This window comes from Diabrotica undecimpunctata, chromosome 3, assembly GCF_040954645.1.
Source record: "Diabrotica undecimpunctata isolate CICGRU chromosome 3, icDiaUnde3, whole genome shotgun sequence".
In the NCBI taxonomy this organism is placed as follows: Eukaryota; Metazoa; Arthropoda; class Insecta; order Coleoptera; family Chrysomelidae; genus Diabrotica; species Diabrotica undecimpunctata.
The window spans coordinates 1,783,378-1,811,045 of NC_092805.1; the positions used below are offsets into that span (position 1 = coordinate 1,783,378).

Consider the following 27,668-nt stretch of genomic DNA (forward strand, 5'->3'; position numbering starts at 1 on the left):
TAAAGAAAAAATAGAAGAAGAAATAACGGAAGAGGACAGAGAAGAAATGGCAATTATGGACGAGAATCCAGAATTTTGTGAAGAAGTAATACGGACAGTGAACACATGTGAACAAACTGAGGATGAAAGAAAAATAATATGTGGAGAAAACATGGAGAAGGAAATAGAGAAGATTTTAGAAAATTATGGAGATCTTATTAATGAAGAAAGCCGAGTGGCTAAAAATTATGAACATTCTTTTAAAGTTAAAAACTTAGAAAATTTTAAATCGAAAACATATCCAATCCCGTATAAATACAGGCAAAGCGTCGGACAGGAAATTGAAAATATGATCAAAGACAAGGTGATCGAAAGATGTGACTCTCCATATATCAACCCGATAGTATGCGTAAAAAAATCAAATGGTGATTTGCGATTATGTTTAGATGCAAGAAACATTAATTCGCACACAATCGCGCAATACGAAGCGCCTTTGAACATAGAAGCTATTTTTGGACGAATCACAGGATCACACATTTTCTCCAAAATCGATTTGAAACACAGTTTTTGGTTAATACCTTTGGCAGAAAAGTGTCGAAATTATACCGCTTTTTCTATCGACGGAGTGGTGTACCGATTTAGGGTAGTACCATTTGGACTACAAAGTGCATGCGCTGCTTTGGTTCGCGCATTACACACAATTTTAAATAGGCATGGAGAATTTGTTGTACATTACATAGATGATTTATTAATTTTCTCACCGGATATAACAAGCCATCTACGACATATTCATACTGTTCTCGAAGAACTTGATCAAGCCGGATTAAAATTAAATATTCAAAAGTGTCAGTTTTTCCAAAAAGAGGTATTGTATTTAGGATTCAAATTAGACACAAAAGGGATTAGTCTTGCAGAAGATAGAGTCGAAGTCATAAACAACTACCCTAGGCCAACCAATTTAAAAACTTTACGGGGATTTTTAGGAATGGTAAACTATTTCAAAAAGCTGATACCAGACCTCAGTACAAAAGAAATACCGCTAATAGCATTACTTAAGAAAAATGTCAGATGGAAATGGGGAACGGAACAAGAAATCGCTTTCAAAAATTTAAAAGGAGCTTTTTCCACAGCTGTAAGAGTGCACCACCCAAGATATGAGCAACCTTTCATTCTCAGGACCGATGCTTCCATAAAAAAATTTGCAGGGGTGTTATCACAGATACAAGACGATATAGAGGTGCCAATATGTTTTGTTTCCCGTGTAACCAAAACGTATGAGAGAAAATACAGCGTTACTGAATTAGAGTTTGCCAGTGTGTTATTTTGTGTAAACAAATTACGTTTTTACCTACTTGGGGCAAGATTCACCATTGAAACGGACCATGCAGCGTTGGTACACATAATGAAAAATAGGTTGGTAAATAATAGAATTCATAGGGGCATTCTTTTACTCCAAGAATATGATTTTGAATTTAAATATATCAAAGGAACGGACAATATTTTGGCTGATGCATTGACGAGAGATGAACAATTCCGCAAAGAGGATCACAAAACTCTCCACGTAGGCATGAACATAATGAGAGAAGAAGCAGGCTTATTTTCTTTGGCCAAAATCAGGGAAAATCAGGAAGAATTGAATGAAAGAGAAAAGCAAAGGGCTGAACAAGAAAATAACCTATATTTTAAGAGGGTCGATGGTAAAGAACTCTATGTAATCACGGAGCAAATGGCAAAAGAAGTTTTTTTAAAGTTACACTGTGACAACGGACATATTGGAAGTAGAAAGGTGTGGCTTATGTTCCGGGAGAACTACATTTGTCGACAGGACTATACAATAGCCAAAGAGGTGACTCGAAATTGTGTGACATGCCAAAAGTGTAAAAGTAGGAACTTTAAAAATGAAAACGTCACAAAAAACGTCGTAGCTCGGAGGAAACTGGATATTGTTGCTATTGATATGTTGAGCGATTTGATACCAACAACTCAACGGAATAAACACATATTAGTTATGGTGGATCTTTTCTCAAAATATGTTAAATTGTACGCATGCAGAACCACAAAAGGAATTGAAATACTTAGGAAAATAGACAATTTTGTAGAAACGGTGGGAAGACCAGACAATATTTTTTTGTGCACAATGCGACATATTTTAGGAACGAACGTTTTAAAAGGGAATTAAGAGAGAGGGGCATCGATACAAAATTTATAAGCATCCGTCATCCACAGAGCAACCCATCGGAGCGTTTTATACAAGAAGTCACAAAATTTCTACGAATTGCCGCGGAAGAACATCATCGACATTGGGACAGAAAAGTGTTTGAGATCGAGACCTATTTGAATTGTGCTCCAAATACGGTTACCAAAGAGACGCCTTTATATATAATGAAAGGAACAATGCCTACAAGACCGTGGGAAGACACCGCCCCCAGACAATACGAAGAAGTGATCGAGTTGGTTCAAAGAAGATTGAGACGAAGTGGAGAGAAATATCTCCAAAGACAAGAGAGAACCCGAAGAAGAAGGTCGATCAAATTCCAGAAAGGAGATAAAGTCTTAGTGAAGGCACTGAGGGTGTCGAATTTACAAAATGGTGTTTGTGCTAAATTGATGCCGATATTTGAAGGTCCATATAGGGTCAATACGGAAAATGGGGTGAATAGTTATGAATTAGCGCACATAGAGACCGGAAATATACGGGGTATTTTTAACATTCACGACATCTATCAATATCATGAATAGATTTTAATAACATAGTGAAATGATTTGATCCTGGAAAACTTTTGTCATTTTAAAATTTAACAAAGAGTTTTCGGCAGATCAAATGGCGGGGATTTGTTATGATATGTAAAATCAAGAAAATATTGGTTTGTTTAAAATATTTCAAAGTTCAACAAAAAATTAAAATAATTCAGAAAGTATAACCAACAAACATTTCTAAGAAGGAAAGTTATTAAATTCTTGGATTATCTGTACTAAACAAAAAGTAAGCTTTACATAAATTATTTCTTTGTAATACTTCAGTTGACCCGCATAAGTTTAAGTGAAACAAAAGACAAATTGAAACGGGTTTTTACAAATACATTAGTGCAGTGATTAAAGACAATAGAAGATATTTTATAAAGAGGTTTTTGTTAGTTTTAAGAATTATAGAAAATAATATTTGTAAATAAGTTTTAGGAAATTTTATAATTATAGGTAAAAATTTGTTTGTTATCGAAATGAAAAAATGGGGAATTGTGACGAGTTTTGATTGGCGGAGATTGAAAAAGGTGGGATAAGGAAAGTTTAGCTAGATTGAGGAGAGAGAAAATATAGGCAGTTGGTTTCCAAGTCTTTGAGAAGAACATTGTTGGTTCTCTGGCGATTCCGAAGAAGTAGCAAGCAGTAGTGTTGAATGTTAGTGAGTTTTTGTGGAGTTAGTGTATCTGACAGAAGCTGTAGCAGCCAAATATTGTTAGTCATATTTTTCTACTTATATTCCAAGAGTCACTGTTCAGGCCAACGAGAGATTCAGTTTATCGTAAAGAGAAGATATTCCAAGAGTCATTTTATCACTCGGGCCAACGAGAGATTCAGTGTATCGAGAGGAGAAAGGCTATCATAATTTGAATGATTTGTGCTTTTGAAGGAGATCATTAAGGACGATATACTTGCAACAATCTGTTGTAAGATTGCTGATTACATAGGGAGCGGTTGAGAGGAGATAATACAGTCAACAAGGAACAAGGATTTGGACCACTCATCATCAGAGAGAGATATTTTTGTTTTCTGCAGTTTTTTCTTTTATTGATAACACAATTTTTACACGTAATTTAGAAAGGATATAAATATTTGGATTAGGAGAGTTAGAATAGTTTGGGATTTTGAGATTTCAATTAATATTGTTTGTACCATTAATTTTTGATTGTTCACGTACGGAGAACAAAATTTTGAGAATCCTTATATGAGATTTGTTTATTGAAAACTTTTGAGTGTGAATTATTTCATTATTTTTATTTCAATATATAGTGTTAGATCATATGTGTTTTTTATTATTCCGGTATTCTCTGGACCTTACCTTTCACATGTAATAGCATAGATATTGAAGCACGAATTTAACCCTGAGATACAAGAATTAAAAATTGTGATAGAGTCGGAATCATATCATTTAAATAATTTTAATTAATCAAAAAAATTAATTAGCTAATTATTGCTTGGCGCACCAAGACTCTAAATATCCCAATAATATATATATATATATATATATACATATATATATATATATATATATATATATATATATATATATATATATATTGTATCAGTTTGGTACTCAGTTTAAACCAAAATCATTTTCGAAAACATCGAGGTAATTTTTTTAATGTAGTCATTCGTAAAGTTTGAGAAAAATTCAAGCAAGCCTTGAACAACAAATCCTTTATATCATCCAATATGAGTGATAACTGATAATCAAGCGACGATCATGGCTAAATACTTTAAAATTATACAACAAACAGTACTAGTGAAGTGTTAATGTACAAGTGTGTCATGTCAATCTTACACACACCATACAGCGCCTTGCAATGTCCTACACTACTTTTCTCACTAAAGGAAGAAATGTTGCCCGAGCCAACAAATTATTAGCCATAAAACTAAGACCCCGTAGCACTACTCGACATAGTACATAACCTATTAGAAAAGCTTTTTCTTAACAAAATGGGTTATATGATTGCTCACGCATTATATGTTTCATTAACTTTACATTTTTTCCGATGCGGCAACGTAGCAGTGTCTGGGGACGATATGACATATGCGAAGAAAGAAACCATTTTAGTAACAAGTCGCACGAAATCACAATTCGATGCGACAAAGCAGAATTCGATTAGCCAGGCCGGCGATTAGAGAAACATTTAGAGAGAAAAATCTTAGCGGTCGAACGCCTTACCGCCAAATATTGATGTATTTATTATATTAATTCAAATAAAGTCCTCTTTCACACGATGGTTTGATTGTTTACCATTAGGACACATTGAAGAGTAAATCAAGAATCATTCAATGATACCTGAAAATCTCTCCTCTGAACAAAGCATTATTTTGCACTCCTCGCAGCTGTACATATTAAGTCTTGTCACTAACACATCTATAGAAGCTAGTTTCCAAAAGAAAAAAAACAGCCGCAGCATTCATAAATCTAACAGCAGCAAACGATATTTTTTTGAGACAAGAATTAAATAAACCAGTTCGTATTATCTACCGCAGAAAGATAATCAACCTCATTCACAACATGTTGACAAACAGAACCTTCTAGTTAATAATGGGAAAAAATCTGAGCAAATAGATGAAACTTAACAATAACCTTCCACAGGGTTCTGTGCTGATCCCTGCCCTTTTTTGCCTTTATATTGCTAATATACCTGCAACTAAATCTTGCAAGTTTGGATATGCTGATGATTGGACCCTTGCAAAAAGTTACAAAAACCTTAAAAACTAATGATAACATTCTTTTAAATGATATAATTATCTAATCTCAGGGAATTCTTTTGAAAATAAAGATTACAACTAAATACTACAAAAACTGAACAATTTTTCATTTCAAAATAATTTAGGATTATTCTAGACAAAAAGCTCACATTTGGGGAACACCCGATAAAAACATTAGCAAACTAAAAACAGGTAACAACGTACTACAGCCTCTACCACACTACAAGGGGGTCCATAGATTTAATCTTAAGATCCTTTGCCCCTGACCTGATATATTCGATGGCAAAATACTGTGCACCGATCTGGTCGAACAGCAAGCACAACAGATAGAAGTGTGTCCATCCCGCGTAGATACCCTACCATTAGTAATATACCTTCTCCCAACATACACTGCAAACATGCATTGGTCAAAGAATACAACAAAATTTTGATTACCAGTATGACCCATTTCATTATTGATTGTACATAACCCATTATAAATAATTTTATTATTTGTTACCGAGATGACAAACTAGCTAAATGGTTAAAATTTTATAATTTACTATTTTTTATGGGTAATTAATCACAATTTCAATGATTTTACTTTGTCGTTTGCATTTTCACTTTGAAAATCTTCCTAAAAAAAATTCAACTTTAACAAATTGTTCAACTTTAACCCTTTCATAGACGGTGGGAAAACAAATTCCCACCGTCAAATATTTGTTTTATGGGCGATGGGAATTAGAATATCAAAATAGTATCAGTGCTGCGATGTTACCAAACTATGTTAAAGTGTCTTGCATTATACTACATGGTTAAAGATGTAATTTGTGCAGATGTGAATCAACATTTAAGTGACACTTATGATTTTTTAATCAATTTGGTTCCTGTTTTGAGCAGGTTTGTGAAATTTAAATTTCTAGATTATTAATTATTAATAGGTAATAAGATTTATTTTGTATAAATGATGTAATCTAAGGGGTACTTATTATAATTACTGGTTTATAAAAATAAATATGGTTATTTTGAGAAATTTATAATAGGATATATTAGTGGTAAAAAACCTTCCCACTGCTAAAGATATTTATATGTAATGTATATGCTCTGAATATTTTTTTATTAAAATAATGGAAATGAAATAAAATAATTGAATAAGGAACAAGTCTGTTATTAGTTTTTAGGCATAAAAATATTACTAGGCACACTAAAGTATTGGCCGATGGACGAAAAATATTTCCCAACTACAAAAAATTTTAAAAAGTGGACCAAATTACAAAAATTAAACAATAAGTTAGTAAAATGTACCTTTCAAATTACCTTTTGGTAAAAATATATATTGTAGTAAGTACATTGTGTTCATGCTTATAAAAGTGTTAACTTCGAGGACAACTTTCAAAATATTTGTGGTGGACCAGTCGAAGTATTGGCCACCTCTGCTATAGAGTATATTTTGCTATCATATGCATATGTATTTCTCACTATATATATATATATATATATATATTTAATAATATATGGAAACAGATTCAAAAACGCCAACAATTCGAGATTTCTGAATGGCAACATTGACAAAACTGTATTGCGTCAGGGTTTTGCTAGTCAGTCAACGACCCAATTTGGAAGCTTTTAGTACAGTTTTGTGCGACTTCCAGTATTTGTTAGTGACTTCAGGTAGTTTTTACTAAGGTAATATTGTTTAATTGTTGGAGATCAATATATCAGTGTCGATTCAACGAAAATGGCACTAAGAAACCCAAAAGACGTTTGTTCAATTTTTCGCATGCGAAAAACCATTTAATTTTTCGCTGTATCCATTCCCGTCATTCTCTACCTCAATTTTAAAATTATTACCCTAGTACAACCCTTGGTAATACTTCCTACTCCCACTTTATCCCCATTCCTTTAGAAATAGAAACAGTTATAAGAGTTATAAGCAGTTTATAGTTATAAACAGTTATAAGCAAACAAAAAAGACCGCAAAACACATGTTGAGAAACCGATAAAAACAGCTCCTCCGTACAAAGAATAACCGCAATTGAAAGTGTGTAAGTACCGCTAGTATCTGTGCAGCAGCAGTATTGGCAACACTTTTTATAAGCTTGATTTGCTATTATCTGGATTACTTTTACTACATATACTAATTTATTTGAACCAGCCCTATGTAATACAGTCCTCATACACTAAAATTATATTCATAATTTCACGAATTATCCTTTGAAAAGAATGTTACACATATCAAGAAATAGCAAACAAATTGGATGTGGCGCTACAAAATCAGGCGTAATGAAAGTTTGTAAACGTAATCATAATACTGGAATGACAAAATCAGCAAAAAAAACAGGCAGAAAACCAAAACTTAGTCAATACAATGAGCGTAGAATATGCTGACTTTCTTCAGAAGACCATCGCAGATCTGCAAAAGAAATTATTGCTATTGTCAAATCAACTGGCTTATAAATATCGAACGGCACTATCAGATGAAAGTTGTGTGAAAATGAATTGCGAGCACGAACTTCTAGAAAGAAGCCGTTCCTTAGGCAAAAACGCATTGATTGGGCTTTGGCATACAGAAGGTGGACAGAAGAACAGTAAAGTAAGGTAATTTGGAGTGATGAAACCAGAATGTCAAGGGGAAGACCTTTCGTTCCAGTATACTACGGTCATTATGAAGCATTCTATGAGTGTCGTGGTACGGGCGTGTATAACCACTAAAAGATTTTGACGTTTAGCAGTAATAGAGGACAATATTAAGGCAAAAAAATATCAGGAAGAGCTACTGCAAGCCAAACTGCTGCCGACTATCAGAGATTTGCTTGAAGGGGATGCCCAACAATGTATCTTCCAGCAGCATGGAGCGCCTTTTCATAAGACTTTTATGAAATTGTTGAGAAACCATGACGTTAGTGTCCTGTCTTGGCCTGGAAATAGTCCCGATCTAAATCCAATAAAAAATGTATGGTCAAGGCTGAAAGTTTTAGTACCACGCCGAAACCCAAGTAACAAGAAATAACTGATAAAAGCCATTATTTAAAACTGGTTTAGAGTTATTACTTAAGAAGATTTGGCTTGTCTCGTGAACTCCATGCCTCGCAAAATCAAGTCTGTCCTAAAAAACAAAGGTTATCCCACCAAATACAAATTTTCTTAATAATAACCATTGTACCATATTTTTAAAATATATCTACTAATAGCTAACGGCTGTTGTTCTATTTATTTTTAAATTTTTAGAAGGTTTTTCCTCTTAAAATAGATGTTAAATATTAAGTAAAAGCATAAAAACATGCAATAAAACTTGTGAAAAAGAGGAATGCTGATAATAAAACTAAAATTTTTGTAAAGTTTCCAGAATTTTGGCCACTAGTGTATAAATTTGTTTTTAAAACGAGAATTAATATAAAACATTTGGCCATCGTTGCGAATTGCATCTTTTATTGACAGATATTCTTTGACTTTTTTGACTCTTGCTTAGAATAAATCTATGATTGGAAACGAATTGATTGAGAGTAGTGAATAAATGCGCAAAACATATTTTGTGACGCTAACCGTGATTACGCCAACTTGTGACGCTAGTTCCGTTACACTCGCTTAAGCATTTTACTATAAAAAATTAATACAACGCCAGTATAGAAGCTTGGCTTCAAAAAGTTAATAATTGTTAAAATTTAAAATATATAGAGATGTAGAAATTATCTCTCGAAAAGAGTGTCTCAAAATTCCGTAATTATTTTCAATTGAGCAATCATTTTTTCTGTGTGTAGGCTGCAAAAGAACAAAAACACTCACCTTGAAAACCTCCCACATAGCAGAGAAAGGCAAAACGGCAACTCCCACCATTAAATCGGCCACTGCGAGCGACACTATGAAGAAGTTCGTCACCGACCGCAACTTGGAGGAGTAATATACGGCAGCAATAACAAGACAGTTGCCGACTATTACCATAACATTTATCAAGGCGAGCACTGATAACGAGAGCAGCAGACGCGAATCGCCGAAATTCACTTCATCCAAAAGGGCCGCACATGCGGACGCATTCAGTTTATTTCGCATTACATCAAGAATTGCCGTGGTGGTCTGGGCGCCTTCACAGAATGACACTAAGTTGTTGGAGATAACATTGTTACGACGTGGAGCAACAACTGGATTATGTGATATCTAATCTGTAATAAAAAAATATCTGTTAATCAATGCAACAAGTTGAGACAAGGTTTTTTATTGCTTTGAAATTAGACACGATACATTGAGATTACCACGTATTGTTTTACACGATAATAAGTTTAGGAAGGTTTTAAAAAGAGGCATTACAGCTGTAGATATTAAACTAACCAGTAGGAATACTCTTAATTCACAGCCCAAACCAACTTAATTTGAAGTATAACTAAGGAATATGTTGTTTTTGTATTTATATCAATGGGATATTACCAGTCCCCATTGATATAAAGCCTATAATAAAAGCCACAGATAGAATGCAGCGCAGGTAAGATAGGCAATGTATTTCTTACGGGAGGACGACCGACCACGCTGTCGATTTGCCCCGAGCGGCGCATCAGGATCGGATTTAAGAATCATAGCACTGTAATATACGCGCACACAACGATTGCCTACGGTTGAATAAAAGACTATCATTATTGTTTTAACTAAAGCATGATTTAATCATCGATGTATAAATAAGAGAGTTACATTGTCGAACTAAACAATAACATGAAGAAAAATACTATATAAAAAAAAATAAAATATATCAAAAACTCATTGTCGATAGCTTATTTATATTTATCAATTTTCAATTCCTTCCATTATAAACACATTCTTTGGGAAATAATGATTAATATAAAGTGATTAGAAGAAGCGAATCAGTTTTAATCCCCATTGTTTACGTAAAGCAAACATACGCAGAGAGAGAATACGTAATGATGAGATAAGACAGCGAATTGGGGTTGACGGCTCTCTAACAACAGACATAGAATCAGAAAAAGAGGAAGATCCAAGAAATCTTTGAGAGAGGGAGTAACGAAGGCGATGAGCGCAAGAGATCTTAGAGAGGGCCAATGGGATGATAATCAACATTAGAAATTAAGGATATTTTCTCGAGCTTTGAAGAAGCTGCATTAAACATCGGTCTAAAAAGAAATGAAGACAAAACAAAATACATGGTCGTCTCAAAACAAGAACGACGGCGAATAAGGCAAAACATTACTATAAATGATCACAACTTCGAAGTGGTTAAAGAATTTAAATATCTAGGAGCAACAATCACAAATGACAACAAATTAGAGCGAGAAGTTAAAACGAGAATAATGGCAGGAAACAGATCTTTCTTTGCAATGCAACATCTAATAAAGTCAAAACTTCTTTCACGAGACACAAAAATCCGGATATATAAGACCATAATACGACCAGCAGTCGCGTATGGAAGCGAAACATGGACGCTAACAAAAAGAGAAATAAATAAATTGCTGGTGTGGGAACGTAAAATTCTTCGAATGATATATGACCCTTGCAGAGACAGCGTGACAAACGAATGGAGGGGCAGATACAATAACGAGCTAGAGTCTCTATTCGGAAAAGAAAATCTAGTCAGATATATAAAGGCCAATAGACTTAGATGGGCAGGGCATGTGATACGCAAGACAATCGCCTTAATAACAATGTGTTCTGGGAAAGGCCAGAGGGAAGAAGGTCTGTAGGGTGGCCTAGAAAAAGGTGGAAAGATGCAGTCAAAGAAGATCTAGAGAAAATGGGTGTGCGACAATGGGAATTACTTGCACAGGACCGACAAACATGAAAGGCAATAGTAAACGCGGCAAAGACTCACGAAGAGTTGTAGCGCCATTGATGATGATGATGAATGGGATGATAGAGTGTCATGGAAATTAGGCATCGGTTTTAAAACCGATTGATATATAATATAAATTAACAGAAGTGACAGTATTAAAATTAGTGTTAGACGTGTCAGTACTTTTACAATTTTTTGAGATATCAACTTGGTTGCGGCCATTTTCAATCTGTGAAGCTATTTGAATTTTATTTCTTAAAGAATTTTCTACGTATCCCTCTGCTACATTACGTTACCCTAATATTACAAGGTTCTATGTAAAATTTTTTACTAAATTAAGTTTTCAATATTACAAAGTTCTATGTGACTAGCACTACATCACAATTTGTATGGAAATTAGTTTGCTCACATACAACTCTGGTAATATTAAAAAAACCAAGGGTGTATGTACAAAATTATGCTTTATATGAATAGCAAAGTTCTATGGTAAACATAGAACTTTGGAATTTAAAATTTGATTAAAATCTAAATATTACATGGTTCTATGTTGTAACATACAACCTTGTTATTGTATTTTTTGTAAAAGTTATGTTCCTGTATTTATAATACAAATCGCAAGCGTTTTCGAGAGTGTTATTTGTGTCTAGAATTAAAAAAAATGAGTAATTTAAGTGATGACTATGTCCAAGACTCTGATGATGATGAGGATTACGTATTACCAGTTCAAAAATCATCGAAGATGAAAGAATGCAGGTAAGATTTTTCTATATCTTATATTGTGAGGTTAGGTTTTTATTTTTCATTTCTTTTTTTACAAAAAGTTCTTTGTTTCAGACTTAAAATTCGTGGACGTGTTATTAATATTCCCGTGTCAAGAAGTAGCAGCGAAAGTGATGACGAAACTAACTCAGAAACGGATTCAAGCAGGTAGGCATGATTTGCTAAACAAAAAAAATTAAACAACGTAACATTTTATTAATTTCTTTTTATAATTTAGCTTGTTGTTACTATTTAAAAACTAATTTGTTTTAGAAAAGCTCCTAGTTCGTCTTCCACCTCAATCATTCACACTCCAAAGAATAAAAAGGCCCCAATCATAGTTGTTAGCAATATTAAGATTAAAAATGCATCTAACTCTGGTTCTGGTGACTTGCAGTCTAACTTAAATAGGTAATATTTTTGACAATTATTTTGTTTAACTAAATCGCGAAAACATTTTTTTTTATTTTTATTTTAGAAATGTACCTAGCAGTTCTACAACTTTAGTTCCAGAATTCACCAAGAAAATCCCGTCTTCAGAAGATAACAAAATTAAGATTCTAGAACCAGACCATTCTGATTTCAATGATACAAATAATATTGGACATATTTCCGAAGAAATTTTACTAGAAGAAGCAACTCATAATATAATAAAAGATAAAAAGATATTTACTAGAAAACGACAGAAAAACACTTCTGAATGGACATGTAACAAAAGAAAATCTTTATTTGATCAAGGTCTAGAGTATATTTCTTCTCGAAAAAAGGTAGTACCTGCTAGAAAGATTAGGAATAAAAAAGATTGTGTACAAAAGTGCAGAATGAAGTGCTCGCGTCAAATTAGCGACGAACAAAGGAAGGAAATGTTTAAAAACTATTATTTACTCTCAGCCATCGAAAAGAAAAACTATATTTTGCATACCACAGAAGCTGAGACTCCTTGGAGACGAAGAAAAGGCAAAAATCCAGAAAATTCGAGAAAAAGCAAAAGTTTTAGGTTTTATTTTGAGATAAATAATCAAAAGATCCAAGTTTGCAAGGCTTTTTACACTGGGACTTTATGCATAAGCCAGAAACCAATTTATACGGTGCACAACAATAAAACTTCCACCAAAACCTTACCCGAAAGTAAACAAGGCAAACATCAAAAACGGGTAACATCACTCGAAGATAGTAACTTGGTCAAGGAGCACATTAACATGATTCCAAGAGTGGAATCCCATTACTGTCGCAAAAAAACTAATAAAGAGTATTTAGAAAGCGGATTAAGTATCAAAAAATTGTATGAGCTTTATTTGGATTTTGCTGGAGAATGCAAAAAAAATCCAGTTTCTTTTGCTGTCTACAGAAAAATATTTTGCAACTATTTTAATATAGCTTTTCACAAACCAAAAAAAGATAGATGTGATACCTGCGAAGAAATAAAATTAAGAAAAATGGAGAAGAGGGAAGACGAAGAATCACAACGAAGATATACTGAGCATTTGAAAGAGAAAGAGTATATGAGAGAAGAAAAACAAAGAGATAAAGAAAGCGGAATACCTTTATTATGTTTTGATCTGGAAAATGTTTTGACATGTCCAAAAGCAGACATAAAAAATTTCTTTTATAAGAGCAAGTTAAATGTGTACAATATGACCGGTCACCTTTCGGTTGGGAAAAAGGTGTATTGTGCCGTGTGGACAGAAGCTTTACATGGAAGAAAGGGAAATGACATTGCAAGCGCAGTTTATAAAATAGTAGGAAAAGTGTTGGATGACCATCCAGAGTTTACAAAAATCATTTTGTGGAGCGATAGCTGCGTTCCACAGAATCGAAACAGTCTTATGAGTTATGCTCTCAGTTACCTAATTCAAAAACATCAGAATGTGCAAAATATTTCCATGAAATTTTCTGTTCCAGGACATGCTTGTATTCAAGAGGTCGATGCAATCCACAGTGCAATTGAAAGAACGTTGAATAAAGTAGAATATTATTCTCCTATATCACTTCTGCGCTACCTTTTAAAAGTAAACCGACAAAATCCATATACAATAATTCAAATGAAACAAGAACATTTTATAGATTTTCAGTCTTTTTCCAGCCAACTGAACTACAACGCTGTACCATTTTCAAAAGTAGTAGCATTAGAATTTTCTAAATCTTTTTTTGAACTGAAGTATAAAGATACTTTTGATCCAACCAAAGAGCTAAAAACTGTACATTTACATCAAAGAAAATTACGAAAAGGTCATGTTAAAACCGAAACAGAACCACTCATTCCGCTTCAATTAAAAAAATGTGATAAGGCTGTTGTACTTCCCCCAAATAAGATAGATGCCCTAAAATCTATGTTCAAGTATATCCCTGAAGTTGATAAGGAATACTACGAGTGTATTTTCCTCCAAAAATAAGATTTAATTTGTTTTTTTTGTAGTTAACAAAGTTCTATGTTAATTTTTTAAATAAGTAAAATTTTCTTGCTATATCAAGGTTCTATGTTTTTTTTTTTCAAATACCTTTTCTTCTAATACAAAAACCAATTTTTTGTTAATTTTTTCTTTAAATCACCTTTAATACATATGTACATTTTTAATTTAAATTCAAATTTAAAATATATAAAACAATTTGATTTTTATGAAAGCTCATTTTTTTAAATCGATTTTTCTCAAATTAGCAATATTGTTACATACAACCTTGTAATATTAGGGTAACGATTAGTTGATTCCATTCCTCCCGTGTCTTGTCAAGTTGGTTATAGTACCACCACTTTCAGCCAGTAAAGTGGCTGAGCTCCTTCGTAGACACTATCCGGTGTATTCATTGGGATGCGGTAATTTAAGAAATTTAGCAATAGTGCAGGAGATTTTTCCAAAAAAGTGAATACCAATAGGTTGTATAGTACACCTTCCATTTTTGTAATATACAAATAATTTACGATGCGGTGTGTTTGCTTGACGTAATGACAAAAATATTTTCTGTATAAAGAAATGTTATTTTCTCCAATAACCACAAACGTTTTTTCCAAATACATTTTAGAATTAGGAATTTTAATCACTATTTATCATAAATATGAAGTATTGTATTTGAAGTTTGTCCGGGTTTTGTTTTTTCTGCATTGGCCAATTTTTTGCTATAAAATTTGCGCTATAAATGATTTGTTAAACCTTACCTATAAAATTTGTGCATCTATAAAAGATATAACAAATGATAGTAAATAAATATATCAAAATGAACAGAGCAGAGACTGTTAACAGTGAGAAAGTAACAGAATTTAAGTAGTTAGAAGTAACCATAACTAACACGGGAAAAGAAGGAAAAAAGAGAGACAAAAGATTCATGAAGAACATCATCTGTACGAAGAACAGCTAAACTGTGATTCTACGAGACAGCAATTAGACCCACGGTGATGTATACCAGAGAAACGTAGCGAATGAACCAACGGAGAGAAAAGAAAGTATAAAAAAGAAAAATGCTCAGAAAATTTTTGGGAAAAATACAAGAGAGCAGAGAATACTTGAAGAAACAAATAAAGAAATAATGACGATGTATGGAAAACCAATAATTACGGTAAAAATACGAGCTCAAAGAGCTAGATGGCTTGGTAGCATTATACGAATGCCAGAGAATCAAAATATTAAAACATTACTGAAGAAAGGAAAAATGTACAATGTCCAAATGAAGGAAAGTGACGTCCAAAGAAGAAATGGTTGGAAGCAGTAAAGCAAGATTTCTCAGGAAAAGCTGAGTAGATTTAAGAGAAAAAGCGAGTGATCGGAAAAAATGGCTCTCTTCACTTTTAACGTTCTCGCGCAAAGACGACTAGATATGAACCAGAATATCTATGTCTGTTTTATAGATTATCAGAAGGCTTTTGATAGAAGTACGACATCAGAAACTCTTAAAACTGTTGAAAGAAAATCATGTGGATAGTCAAGATATACGGGTTATTGTCAATCTGTACTGGAATCAAAAAACAAAGGTTAGAATCGAAAATGTCGATACAGAAACTATAGACATCAAAATAGGTATTAGACAGGGTTGCGTGCTCTCCTCATTGTTATTCAATTTGTACAGCTAAGCTATTTTTAAGGAAACAATATCAGAAGAACTTAGTAAATAGATTACATCAAGTCAGTATAAAATACGGACTACAAATTAACGTTAAGAAAACCAGATGTATGATTATTTCTAGTTGTTTTTCCTCGATATCTAAGGCTAAATATTGAGGAAAAACAAGTAGAAAGAGTGAATAACTACAAATAACTGGGAACCTGGGAAATGAAAACAATGACCAAGGTAGAGAAATAAGAACACGCATTTTGCAAATTGCAAGACAAGCATTTATAAAAATGAAAACAATGTTTGTTAATCGAGACCTTCTTCTGGAGCTGAGGATAGCAGCCTTAAGATGCTATGTATTGTTGACTTTGTTGTATGAAATGGAAAGCTGGACACTAAAAGTCAATAATATAAAGAATTTGGAATCATTTGAGATTTAGTATTATAAAAGGATTTTGAAAATATCATGGACTCAACGAGTTACAAATGCAGAAGTGTTAAGATGGCTACAAAAGGATTGCGAGGTCATAAAGCACATCAAAACAAGAACGCTGGAATATTTGGGCCACATTACCAGAGGTGCGAAATATGTGAAATTAAGGCTCATAATGCAAGGTAAAATCAAGGGTAAAAGATCCATAGGAAGATGAAGAATTTCCTGGCTAAGAAACATAAGAGAGTGATATAGTTGCAGCTCCGTAGATCTTTTCAGAGCAGCCACCAATAATGTACAGATAGCTGTGATGATAGCCAATCTCTGATAGGAGAAGGAACTACAAGAAGAAGTAATGGAGCAGAAGGTACTGGGTTTTTTCTCTGGTGGTGGAAATAATAATTTCAGGGCTTTATTGTGTAGTTTTTGATATAAAATTTTATTAATTGTTTGTTTGTTGTTACCATTGTATACTGCTATTTGTTTAATGATATTTATTTCTGTCTCAAAGTTGTATTTTGACATCGGAATTTCTGTTAATCTATGTAACATACTATGATAGGCTGCCAGTTTATGTTGTGTGGGATGGGATGATGAATTGTGTATAGTCGTGTCAGTATAGGTAGGTTTATGAAATACGAAGAACTCGTATTTATTTTTAAGTCTGATAATTTTTAAATCTAAAAAAATAATGGATTGATTTTATTTTGTTTCTATTGTAAATTCAATATGACTATGGAGTGAATTAGTATACGATAAAAATTGATCCAGTTGTCTTGTTTCTGTAAAACATACCTAAGTATCTCCACCAATATAAAAACTGTTTGAAAACGGGATGTTTTAAAATCTTTGTCTCTAGATGATCCATAAAAATATCTGATAGCAATGGGCTTAGAGAATTAGCCATTAAAAATCGAATCCATCACTTACTTACATTGCTGTCATCGATCCGAAATAAATAACAAAATACACAAAAAATTACCACTGCACAATAACAAAACCACCCTCTCTCCCACTTGACCGATTCACTACTGAACTACAGTTATATCTGTCAAAAGGATTAAACTTGTTGACAAAAAGATGAGCTTACCTAATTATATTATTCAAATTAAAACATCGTAGTTAATCTAAGTGAAATCATTTCTATAAAATGAGTTTGCCTTCAACGAGGACGAGGGTTAAAGTAACTCATGAATTGTGTAAAAGTTTAGTGAACTGCCGGTTAAGTACTTTATTGTGTTATGTCATATTTTTGTTATTAAATTATCTCCACGATCTTTTAATAAAACATTAAATATGCATACAATTTAATGAAGGTTATTATTTATTCATGACGTATGTAATTAGCTTTTCTAAATTTGATATTTCTATATAACGTATACTCACTTTTACACTATATTTGGTATCGATAGAAAGTAATAGGGCATATCCGTATTACGCAGATATTCAAGAACGTTCACAAATATAGTGCCTTCATTATCCTAACGGCCTCTTAGAAATGTTGGTAAAGCAGTGGCGTGCAGTGACATTTCCGAAAGGGGAAGCGATTCAATTAGGGTATAAAAAATTTTTCCTTAGGACTAAAAACAAAAACTATAAAATATTACCTTCAAAAACAATGGTTTCTTTAAACTTAAAAAGAGGAAACCGCAAGTTATTTTGGAGATGATACAACTTTAGCATGATTCTGATTAAAACAGATGCATTATTTTTGTTTCTAGAGGAATTAGGATTTTCCCAAATAATTGCGGTACCGAGCACTGGCTTTGAAGTCAACGAGCCTTTTTTGGTTGAAAAATATACCACAATTGCTACATATAATCGTCAAAGTTCAGCTTATGGTGGCACCCTAATTCTTTCTACATATAATGATTTCTCTCCTATAATAAAACATGACTTTCTGTTATAGTTTATTTTTATGAACGAGAGAGTAATTAGCAAAATTTTAACTGGTAGCTCCGACCACTCCATGGGCGTGCTCAAGATTAATTGAAAAATTACTTTGAATAATTGTAAAAAATAAATGAATTATTTCAGTGTTATAAAGTGTTATGTGTATGTAAACAAAAGTGACCTCTTTTATCACACACTATATTAGAACTGACTGGCCTACATTAAAAAGGGTTTTAAAAAATTCACATTTTTTTTAATTTTTAAAAATTACAAAAGAGAAAAAGAGTTTTTAAAACCGTCTAAGGTATGTCAAATAGATGATAAAAATATTAATATAAAACTTACAGCTACTTGTTATAAATCCAAATCAGATTCAGAAGATGAACTTTTAGAACCAAGATTTATAATAACTGGCTCGATCATTTTATCAGTAATATTGTCCAGCTTCCACATTTTTTCCTCTTCTTTAATAGTGTGACTTACTGCCTTTTCCCAGTTTTCAGGTTTTACATTATTTACGGCCTCCAAAAACAACTGTTTAACATCATGAATTTTAAAAGTGGTATTTTTTCTTGAAACTTCACTCTTTATCTGTGCCCATACCAGTTCAATCGGGTTTAATTCACAATGATATGGTGGGGATCTAAGTACTGTCATTCCACGATTTTTGGCAATTTCATCAATTTCGTATTTTTTAAATTTTTCTTTATGAAGGGCACACAACGAATAAAGTTCCTTTCTTATAGATCCGGGATGGTACGTAATATTTTTTGAACTCAGCCAATTCTGCAAGTCTTTTTTTAACCACTTGGTTGTGGGCAGTCCTTCTATAAGTCTGGAGTGATAACTTGCATTATCCATTACTATTACACAGTTCTTAGGAAGAAGATCTATCATTTGTTCGAACCATTCTTGAAAGACATCAGCGTTCATGTCTTTATGGTAGTCACCGGTATGAGTTGATTCAAAAGTTAATAAACCACCTTCAACAAAACCGTCTGAACTGCCAATGTGTACTATTATCAGCCTGCGTCCCTTTCCTGATGGTGGGTTTAAACCAGTAGATAAGTTATTTACAAAAGCGTGCCTTTGACTTGTAACAGTTTCATCCTGCCAAAATTTATTTGGTGTATGACCCTCGTTGATCCATGTTTCATCAAGATAAAATATTTTTCTTTTTTGGTTTCTCATTTCGTTTATGGTTCTTAGAAAATGTCTTCTCCATATGACAATATCGCTTCTTTCTAATAAAATAGACTTTCTGGGATTCTTTTTCTAGCGGAAGCCTATTTCTTTTAAAAGTTTCCATAACGTACTTCGACTCATTTCTGGGTAATCCTTATCATCTCGAACTGAGACAAGAACTTTATCCAATGTTGGAAATTCTTGTCTAAAGAAGAATTCATGCACTTTCCGTCGAAGTCCTTCTTTAAAATGATATTCTATTTGAAATTTTGGTTTCCCTGGAGCATTACGTGGCATTTGAAAACTACCACATTTCTCTTCTTTAATAACTCTGTAAATCGTAGATTTCCCAACACCAAGTGTACTGCTAACTAACTCAACGGTCTCATCAACACTTTCACATAAACGTTTGTCTGTAAATGATTTAAAACAATAAAATATTAATGTTTTTTCATTAACTGTTAGAGGACCAATTTTTCGGCGTTTACACGGCACTTCCAAATTTTCCATAACACTAGTATACACAATAAACTGCACCTTGCAACTGAAGTACCTACTTTTAGTGAACTGTTAAGAATTTTGAATACGCCACTTGGACCTTCCTATATACAAAATGGAAAAACCCACTATCACATTTTCTGTGGAATAAGTTTAGAAGGTAATTATCTAGTCAATTACTGTCGTACATTCCTGGAATTAAAGAATTAAATGTTTGATTGTTGAAACCCTTACTTCGTCTAATGCACTCATTTCAGATAAAATAAAACGTTTTATTTTATCTAAAGAATTAAACTTTATTTTGCAAATAGGCAAAGAATTAAACTTTATTTTGCAAATAGATAAAATAAAACGTTTTATTTTATCTAAAGAATTAAACTTTATTTTGCAAATAGGTAGGTACTTATTAAACTTTTATTGGTTATATATAACCAATAAAATAAACATCTTACATTTTTTGCAAATTCATTAGTACCTGTTAACCTCCATCACTCCGACACTGGCAACCTTATTTAGGGATTAGTAACCCTCGCAACTATTGTATTCTATTCTGCTCCAATCTTTATACCTGGTGGTCATAGTCAATTTAAAATTGTTTTCCTATATACTTCTGTAAACTTGTTGACAAATATCTGTTTTTCATTGAGTCACCCGTATCAACAGTTTAGGGATTTGCATACATAATTTATTGTTTTATTACTCTCTCATACATAAAAATACACTATACATGAATCCTATTTTTATTAAATTTTTTTTCTTTTTGATGATGATACCAGTATTACCTGGAGGAACTCTAATATTGCAACTCTTCATGCAATTATAACTTCTGATCTACTTAAAATAAAAACCTCGTCCGACTCTAATTTACTCTCTTTTAACGTGGATAAGACAGTAACATTATCCTATAAAGGAGCTCTTCAACCCTTGGTTTTTAATAACAGCCAGATCAGGTTCGTTGATTCTGTAAAATTTCTTGGGATTTTTATAGACAGCAACCTTAAATGGTCCCTTCATATCGATTTGCTAAGTAAGAAACTAGCCTCAGACTGCTATGCAATAAGATCTGCTTCGAAGAAATTAAATTTAGCATATTCCAAAATAACATATTTTCTCTTTGTTCGCGTATCATCTTTAATATGGCCTTCCTTTTTGGGTTTTAGTACAGCCGCCTAATCTGATGTTATTTTTAAATTAGAAAAAAGAGCAATACGGTATCTTTTTGGCCTCAGTAGAATAACACATTGCAGAAGCTACTTTAAAAATCACGGGATTTTAACTCTTCCATCTTTATAAATTTTAGAAATTGTTTGCTTAATTCGTAAACAACTACATGTTTTTCCAGGAAGACCTAATTATGACTACTCTACCAGAATTTCTATGCACCAATGCAAATATGTCTATAACATCGTCGTAAAATTTTGGGTTTTCCGATAATTGTTCAATGCACTCTTTTTCAATGGATAATAGGACTTGATTGTAAAGTCAGTCTTTGCTTGTTTTCTGTAAAACTTTTAACTTCTGCGTTTTAATACTGAAAAACTTTGTTCAACTGACGCAGTTGTTTAAAACATTCAACAGATTCCTGGGTATTTTTTATCACTACTATCAGTTGTTTCATAAACAAAACTTAATTAAAGAATGCAAAGCTGGGATATCAAATAACTTTACATAATTTAATCGTAGTAAATTAAATGCCTCTGTGATAAATTTTGATGAAATTCTGACTGAACATTATAGTCCAAAGCGTTTAGTTATCGCTGAAAGGTATAAATTTTACAGCACAAATCAAGAGCCGCCGAAGGATATTAAAAGTTTTGAGTCAAAACTAAAAGGTGTGGCTCAATATTGTAAATTTGGGCAATTTTTGAAGGAATGTCTCAGAGACAGGTTTGTATGTGGTGTACGATCAGTCACAATAAAACGTAAACTCCTGGCAGAAAATAATATTTCCTTTGAAAGAGCTTATGAGATAGCATTGTCAAAAGAACTTACGGAAGTTCAAGTTAAAAGGATGGAACCAAAAAATGTAGCTACAATTAAAGAAAATTTAGAAAAAGTAATGTTCAAAAAGAAGGAAGCTAAAATTAAAAATGATGGTGGTCATCAAGCTTTTAGAAGTTATATCCAATATAAGTTATGCTTTAGATGTGGTAGAAAACATGATTCATCAAAATCTTCAGCAAAAACATGGCAATGTTTCAGTTGTAAGAAAGTGGGACATACAAATACTATCTGTCGTTCGAAAGTTATGTTGTTACAAGAAAGGGATATACAAGATGAAGTGAAGGAAGAAAATTCATTATTTCTGGGATTCTTGTCTTCATTTGAACCTGAAAATTCAGCTCCAATACCAAAAAATATAACTAAATAAAGTCATATTTAGGTTTGCTAAATTACTACGGAAAGTATATTCCGATGTTTTCTTCCAAATTAAAACAATTAAATGAACTGTGTCAAAATAATATTGATTTTAATCAATATTATGGTCACCTGAATGTGATAGAGTATTTTAAGAAAGTAAGAACTGGTTAACATCTAAAAGTGTCATTACACATTAAGATCCGTCTCTTCAAATTTATATTACATCTGATGCAAGTAGTTATGGTGTTGGTTGTGTCTTAAATCATAAAATTGGTCATGTAGAGAAACCTGCCATGTTTGCATCAAGTACACTATCTAATACGGAAAAGAGTATAGTAATTGAGAAAGGGAAGCCTTCGCTATTATGTTTGCCCTAAATAAATTTCATAAACATCTTTATGGTCGCAAGTTTACGCTAATTACAGATCATTAGCAATTACAGTTTATCTCTGGCAAAAATAAAGGAATTCCAATTTCAGCGGTTGCAAGAATCACAAAATGAGCTATCACTCTGTCGGGTTATCAATACGATATTCAGTATAAAAAAGGACAGCAATTGATAATGGTGATGGTTTATCATGATTACCCTGTGGTAAAAATACAAAAACTACAGATTGTTTATATTCTTCTAGCTTGGTAGATCAAATAACTTTAAATGCTTGTCATATTGCGAATAAATAAAAACAAAGATTTGTTTTTGTTGTTATCAAAACCAAAGGATTTTATTCTGCCAGGTTGGCCCAGGGAAGTGAGTGATGAATCCTTGAAACCAAACGTAGAAACGAATTTACAATGGAACAAAATTGCATCCTATTAGGAAATAGAGTGGTTATTCCAAAAAAATACAAGATAATGTATTGGACTTATTTCATGAACAACATAATGGTGTTGTTCCTACTAAAATGTTGTTATGTTCATATTGTTGGTGGCCAAATCTGGAATTGCAAACAAGGAATTACGTCCGTGGCCATCAGCACCATACAACTTTTACAGAGTATATATAGATTTCTTCTTTAAATTTAAATACACATTTTTACAAGAAATCAAAATAGTTAGATGTCAAATGGCACAGATGCATCGGAGACTATAGTCGGTTCGCTATATTTACGCGGGTTTCGGATTAACAAAATTATGCTAATGACTCATTGATAATCAGTTGCAGTAAACGACTTCCCAGAAAATTAGGTAAAAACTGCATTAATGGTCATATTTTAAAATACATTAAAATAACATTAGGGTAGGTATAAATTTGTTACAATATTGCAGTTGAATTGATTCTTTGCCAGTGTTCACATTGTATGTTTGGTGGAAATATTTAAAAATGCCTAGACGTGTGTTAGATGTAGATAGTCTAATTTGTAGTGTACATAAGTATTTTTCGGATGAAAATAAAATGGCGGTCCTTTAAAATTGGTAATGTCTGTTCAACAATGCGTATGTGATGCTCTAGGAATTAGTGAAACCAAACTAAGAGGAGTATTACAAAATCGCAATAATGAACGGCCGAAAGATCACCGAAAAACTCGCCTATCATTGAAAACGAAAGATATTCCAGATGGAAAAAAATTTGAAATTCGTGATACCATTTATCGAATGCGAGCCAACAAGGAACATGTGACCTTAAATACAATTCTCTCGGAATTAAAAGAAAATTTGACGAAATTGGCAGAACAAGTCTATGGCAAGTGATACATAATTTGGGTTTCAAATTTCAAAAGGAGGATAACAGAAAAGCCCTTTGTGAAAGAAGTTCTGTTATGCATAAAAGAATTAACTTTCTAAGAAAATATTCTAAATTAAAAGAAGAAAGGGCAAATTTTATATATTTAGACGAAACATGGATATTTTCTAGTGCAACCAAGAGAATATGGCAAGATGATAACGTAAAGTCTATCAAACATACTGATGGAGAAGGGAAGCGACACATAATTTAACATGCAGGAGGGAAATCGGGTTTTATAGAAGGTGCTGATTTAATATTTTCATCTAAATCAAAATCAAGTGACTATCACGATAATATGAACACAGAAATGTTTGTAAAATGGTTACATGAAAAACTTCTCCCAGGTTTAAGTGAGCCCAGCGTAATTATTTTAGACAATGTACCTTACCATTCTGAAGCATTAAACAAAAGTCCAACGAATTCTTGGACTGTTAATGAAATTAAAGAATGGTTGACAAAGGAACATATACTATTTACACAACATATTTTAAAATCAGAATTATTACGCTTGGCAAATATCCACGCAAAACCAAAAACCTTTGTTGTGGATCAGATTATTGAAAGTTGCGGTCATCAAGTTTTACGTCGGCCACCGTATCATTGCCAGTTTAATCCCATCGAATATATGGGAAATAGCAAAACAATATTATGACAACCATATTGGGCCTAACGGTTATAGCGACGACGCAGTTCGGGAAACTTGGCGAAAGGCACTTTCAATTGTAACTCCAGAAGTGTGGTGCAACTGTATATTCAAGTGCGAGAAACTAATAGAAGATTGGTGGACTCGTGAAAATAAAATAAACGAAATAAGTCCAATCATAATAACAATTAATGGTGATGACAGTGATGATGATGACGATTATGATATTTTTGATGATAATGACTGATTTTCATTTTTGTTGGCAAGTTAAATTTTTTTATTTTTCATTAGAAATTCTCTCCATGGAACAAATATACATGGACCATATTTTCTGTGTAAAGTGTAATATAAAATTATTATTAGGTTTATATTAGCCACATTAGACTCCATTAATGAAGTAATTCTCCTTATTATACTGTCAATTATATAAAAGATTTTCCATTATTATTTAATTAAAAAAAGTTATGGATTATTTTTCATTTCATTTGACCAGTTGATATTTCCCCAAAGAGCAGGGAATTGTAATTAAGACTTACTTACTTACAATAAAATTTTTAATTCGAAACCCGCGTAAATATAGCGAACCGACTATATATCAAAATTAGGAGATATGTTTACTATAATTGGTCTTCAGGTCTAATTAGTCTCAGACAATGGACCTCCTTTTAATTCCAGTGAATTATTGGAATTTTTTCAAGAAAATAAAAATAAAACCAGTGAAGACACCTCCGTATTACCCTCAAAGTAATGGTGCTGCGCAATGTAGTATATAGTAAAGAAAAATTTGAAAAAGGCCCTGTTGACTATTACGAGAGAAGAGATCATTAAAAAATTAGTTATTTAGAAAATTCAAAACTTTTATTCTATTATAGAACAACTTTTTCAACGGCTACAAGGATTTTACCGAGCAAAAGTATTTTTAAAGTTCGTCCTAGAACTAGATTTAATATGTTGAAACTTTCTTGCCATAATAGTAAGCATTCATAGATTTCAATCAACAATGAACATACCCTGTATAAAGTTAATGAATGTGTTTATATTAAAAACAAACAAAATTATGGCAGAAAGGTAAGATTATGAACATTTTAAGTTAATGTACTTATCTAGTATGCAGTAAGGATGTTATAAAATTGGTGCATGCAAATGATATAGAAAAAGACAATCCTAAATTCTGACGAGACCCAAAAGTCAGAAAAGTCAAAAACGTATATAAGGATCTGGAAAAGCAAGGTGCTCAAAAAATCTTCGGAGGAACAAAGACGACAGAGAATATTTGGAGAAGATGAACAAATAAAGAAATAATGAGGATGTATGGAAAACCAGCAATTACAGCAAACCAGCCCAAAGAGCTAGATGGCTTGGTTACATTATACGAATGCCAGAGAATTATAATGTTAAAACCATACTGAAGAAAGCAGAAATGGACAAAAAGAAGAGGACGTCCGAAGAAGGAATGATTAGAAACAGTAAAGCAAGATTTGTCAGAAATAGGCGTGAGAAATTGAAGAGAGAAACCAAGGGAGAGAAATAACCAAGTTTTTAGAAGCCAGGGCTTACAAGCCCTGGAGCGTTGTTGTATATATATATATATATTATATATATATATATATATATATATATATATATATATATATATATATATATATATATATATATATATATATATATATACGAATAGGGGTATACGAATACTAGTATTCATATCCCGTTTACCTGGCATTCGATTATAAGAATTTTACTTTTTTGAGATCCTCGTATAGCTGGTTTAGACGTGATGAAAAACCTATCCATTCGTATATCTGTGATTATTTCAGAGCTTTTCAGTTAGTCAAAGACTAGACACCTATTTATATCGACTAGATACATATTTATGAGCAAAATGCAATAATTGATATTATAATAGCAAAGTAAAAGTTACCTTAAGTAGATTACCCGACTCCTGATCGTTTATCTATCACTCTCACTAGCACACGCGAACCACGACTAAATATGGAACGTCTTTCACCGCAAACGATTTCGTAACTATCACCATCATTGTCATCTGATCGTCTAACGATGCTTTTAATTGAAACGCTTCCTTGTTGTCACGCAAAAGAGATCAGTACATTCTTTTCGCTTGTTTTATAATTGGATTTGACGATTTATTAGTCAAAGAAGCGACATCCTATTTAACAGTAAATTTTCGGAATCGACAAGGTCGACGTTTGATCGCAGATAAGCGAAGTGGGTTTATCAGGATGCCGAATCTTCGGCTGGTGATTGTTTTCTTTTAGTCAGTTGATCGCTGGGGGTTCGAGCACTAATTTTTCTTGGACTTTATGCGATCCGGATTGGGATGTTGCGGGATGGAGATGCTCATTTTGCGGTAATCTGCAACAAAAAAGAGAATCTTTTAGTTCGCAATCACCCGGGTCAAAAAGAAAGTATGTGGATTAGAAGGCGTAAGTTGGTATACCGCATTGCTTGATATTTGACTGCATTAGAGTTTTATTATATACTAAAAAATCATATATTCAAGATTTATCTTAGTAAACGTGATATAATAGCTATTTATCTTAATATATGTCATTCAGAAATGAATTATAGATTAAATAAATATAATTTGATATTCTAGATTCTAACTTGCGAATTAAAGTAAACAGTATAATAGATAAAAAATTCAATGCACATTAGAAAAAACTAAATATTCTAATTTGTATAATATTCGTCTGGTATAATATTCATTATACCAAAAGTTTTTCGTACCATATTTTTTTCAATAGATTCTAGAACAAATGATATGCAGAGATATACAGAGCATTAAAATGGTAATAATAGAAAAGACTATCAAATACAATCGACCACTCGTTCTGGCTTTTGTAGATTTCCATAAAGCCTTTGATACGGTAGAATTTGACATGATCCTGGAAACACTACAAGCATGCCGCATTGACTACCGATATAC

The 27,668-nt window shown here is 32.6% G+C and overlaps 2 protein-coding genes across 2 annotated transcripts in view; one reads left to right on the forward strand and one right to left on the reverse strand.

The window, feature by feature from the left end:
• The window catches only part of Oamb (Octopamine receptor in mushroom bodies), a 544,394-nt gene extending 517,304 nt beyond the window's left edge, over positions 1–27,090 (reverse strand). Inside the window, exons 1-2 of the mRNA XM_072525075.1 lie at positions 26,643–27,090; positions 9,202–9,575 (exon numbers count right to left, since the gene is read on the reverse strand). Of these exons, the coding sequence (XP_072381176.1) occupies positions 9,202–9,465 (264 nt within the window). The 5' untranslated portion in view covers positions 9,466–9,575; positions 26,643–27,090. The remainder of the gene's footprint in view (positions 1–9,201; positions 9,576–26,642) is intronic.
• On the forward strand, positions 11,517–12,684 carry LOC140435449 (uncharacterized). Its single transcript, XM_072524181.1, has 3 exons — positions 11,517–11,941; positions 12,023–12,115; positions 12,221–12,684. The coding sequence occupies exons 1-3, from the start codon at positions 11,847–11,849 to the stop codon at positions 12,360–12,362; spliced, it is 330 nt and encodes a 109-aa protein (XP_072380282.1). The 5' UTR covers positions 11,517–11,846; the 3' UTR covers positions 12,363–12,684.
• Positions 27,091–27,668: the final 578 nt, after the last annotated feature.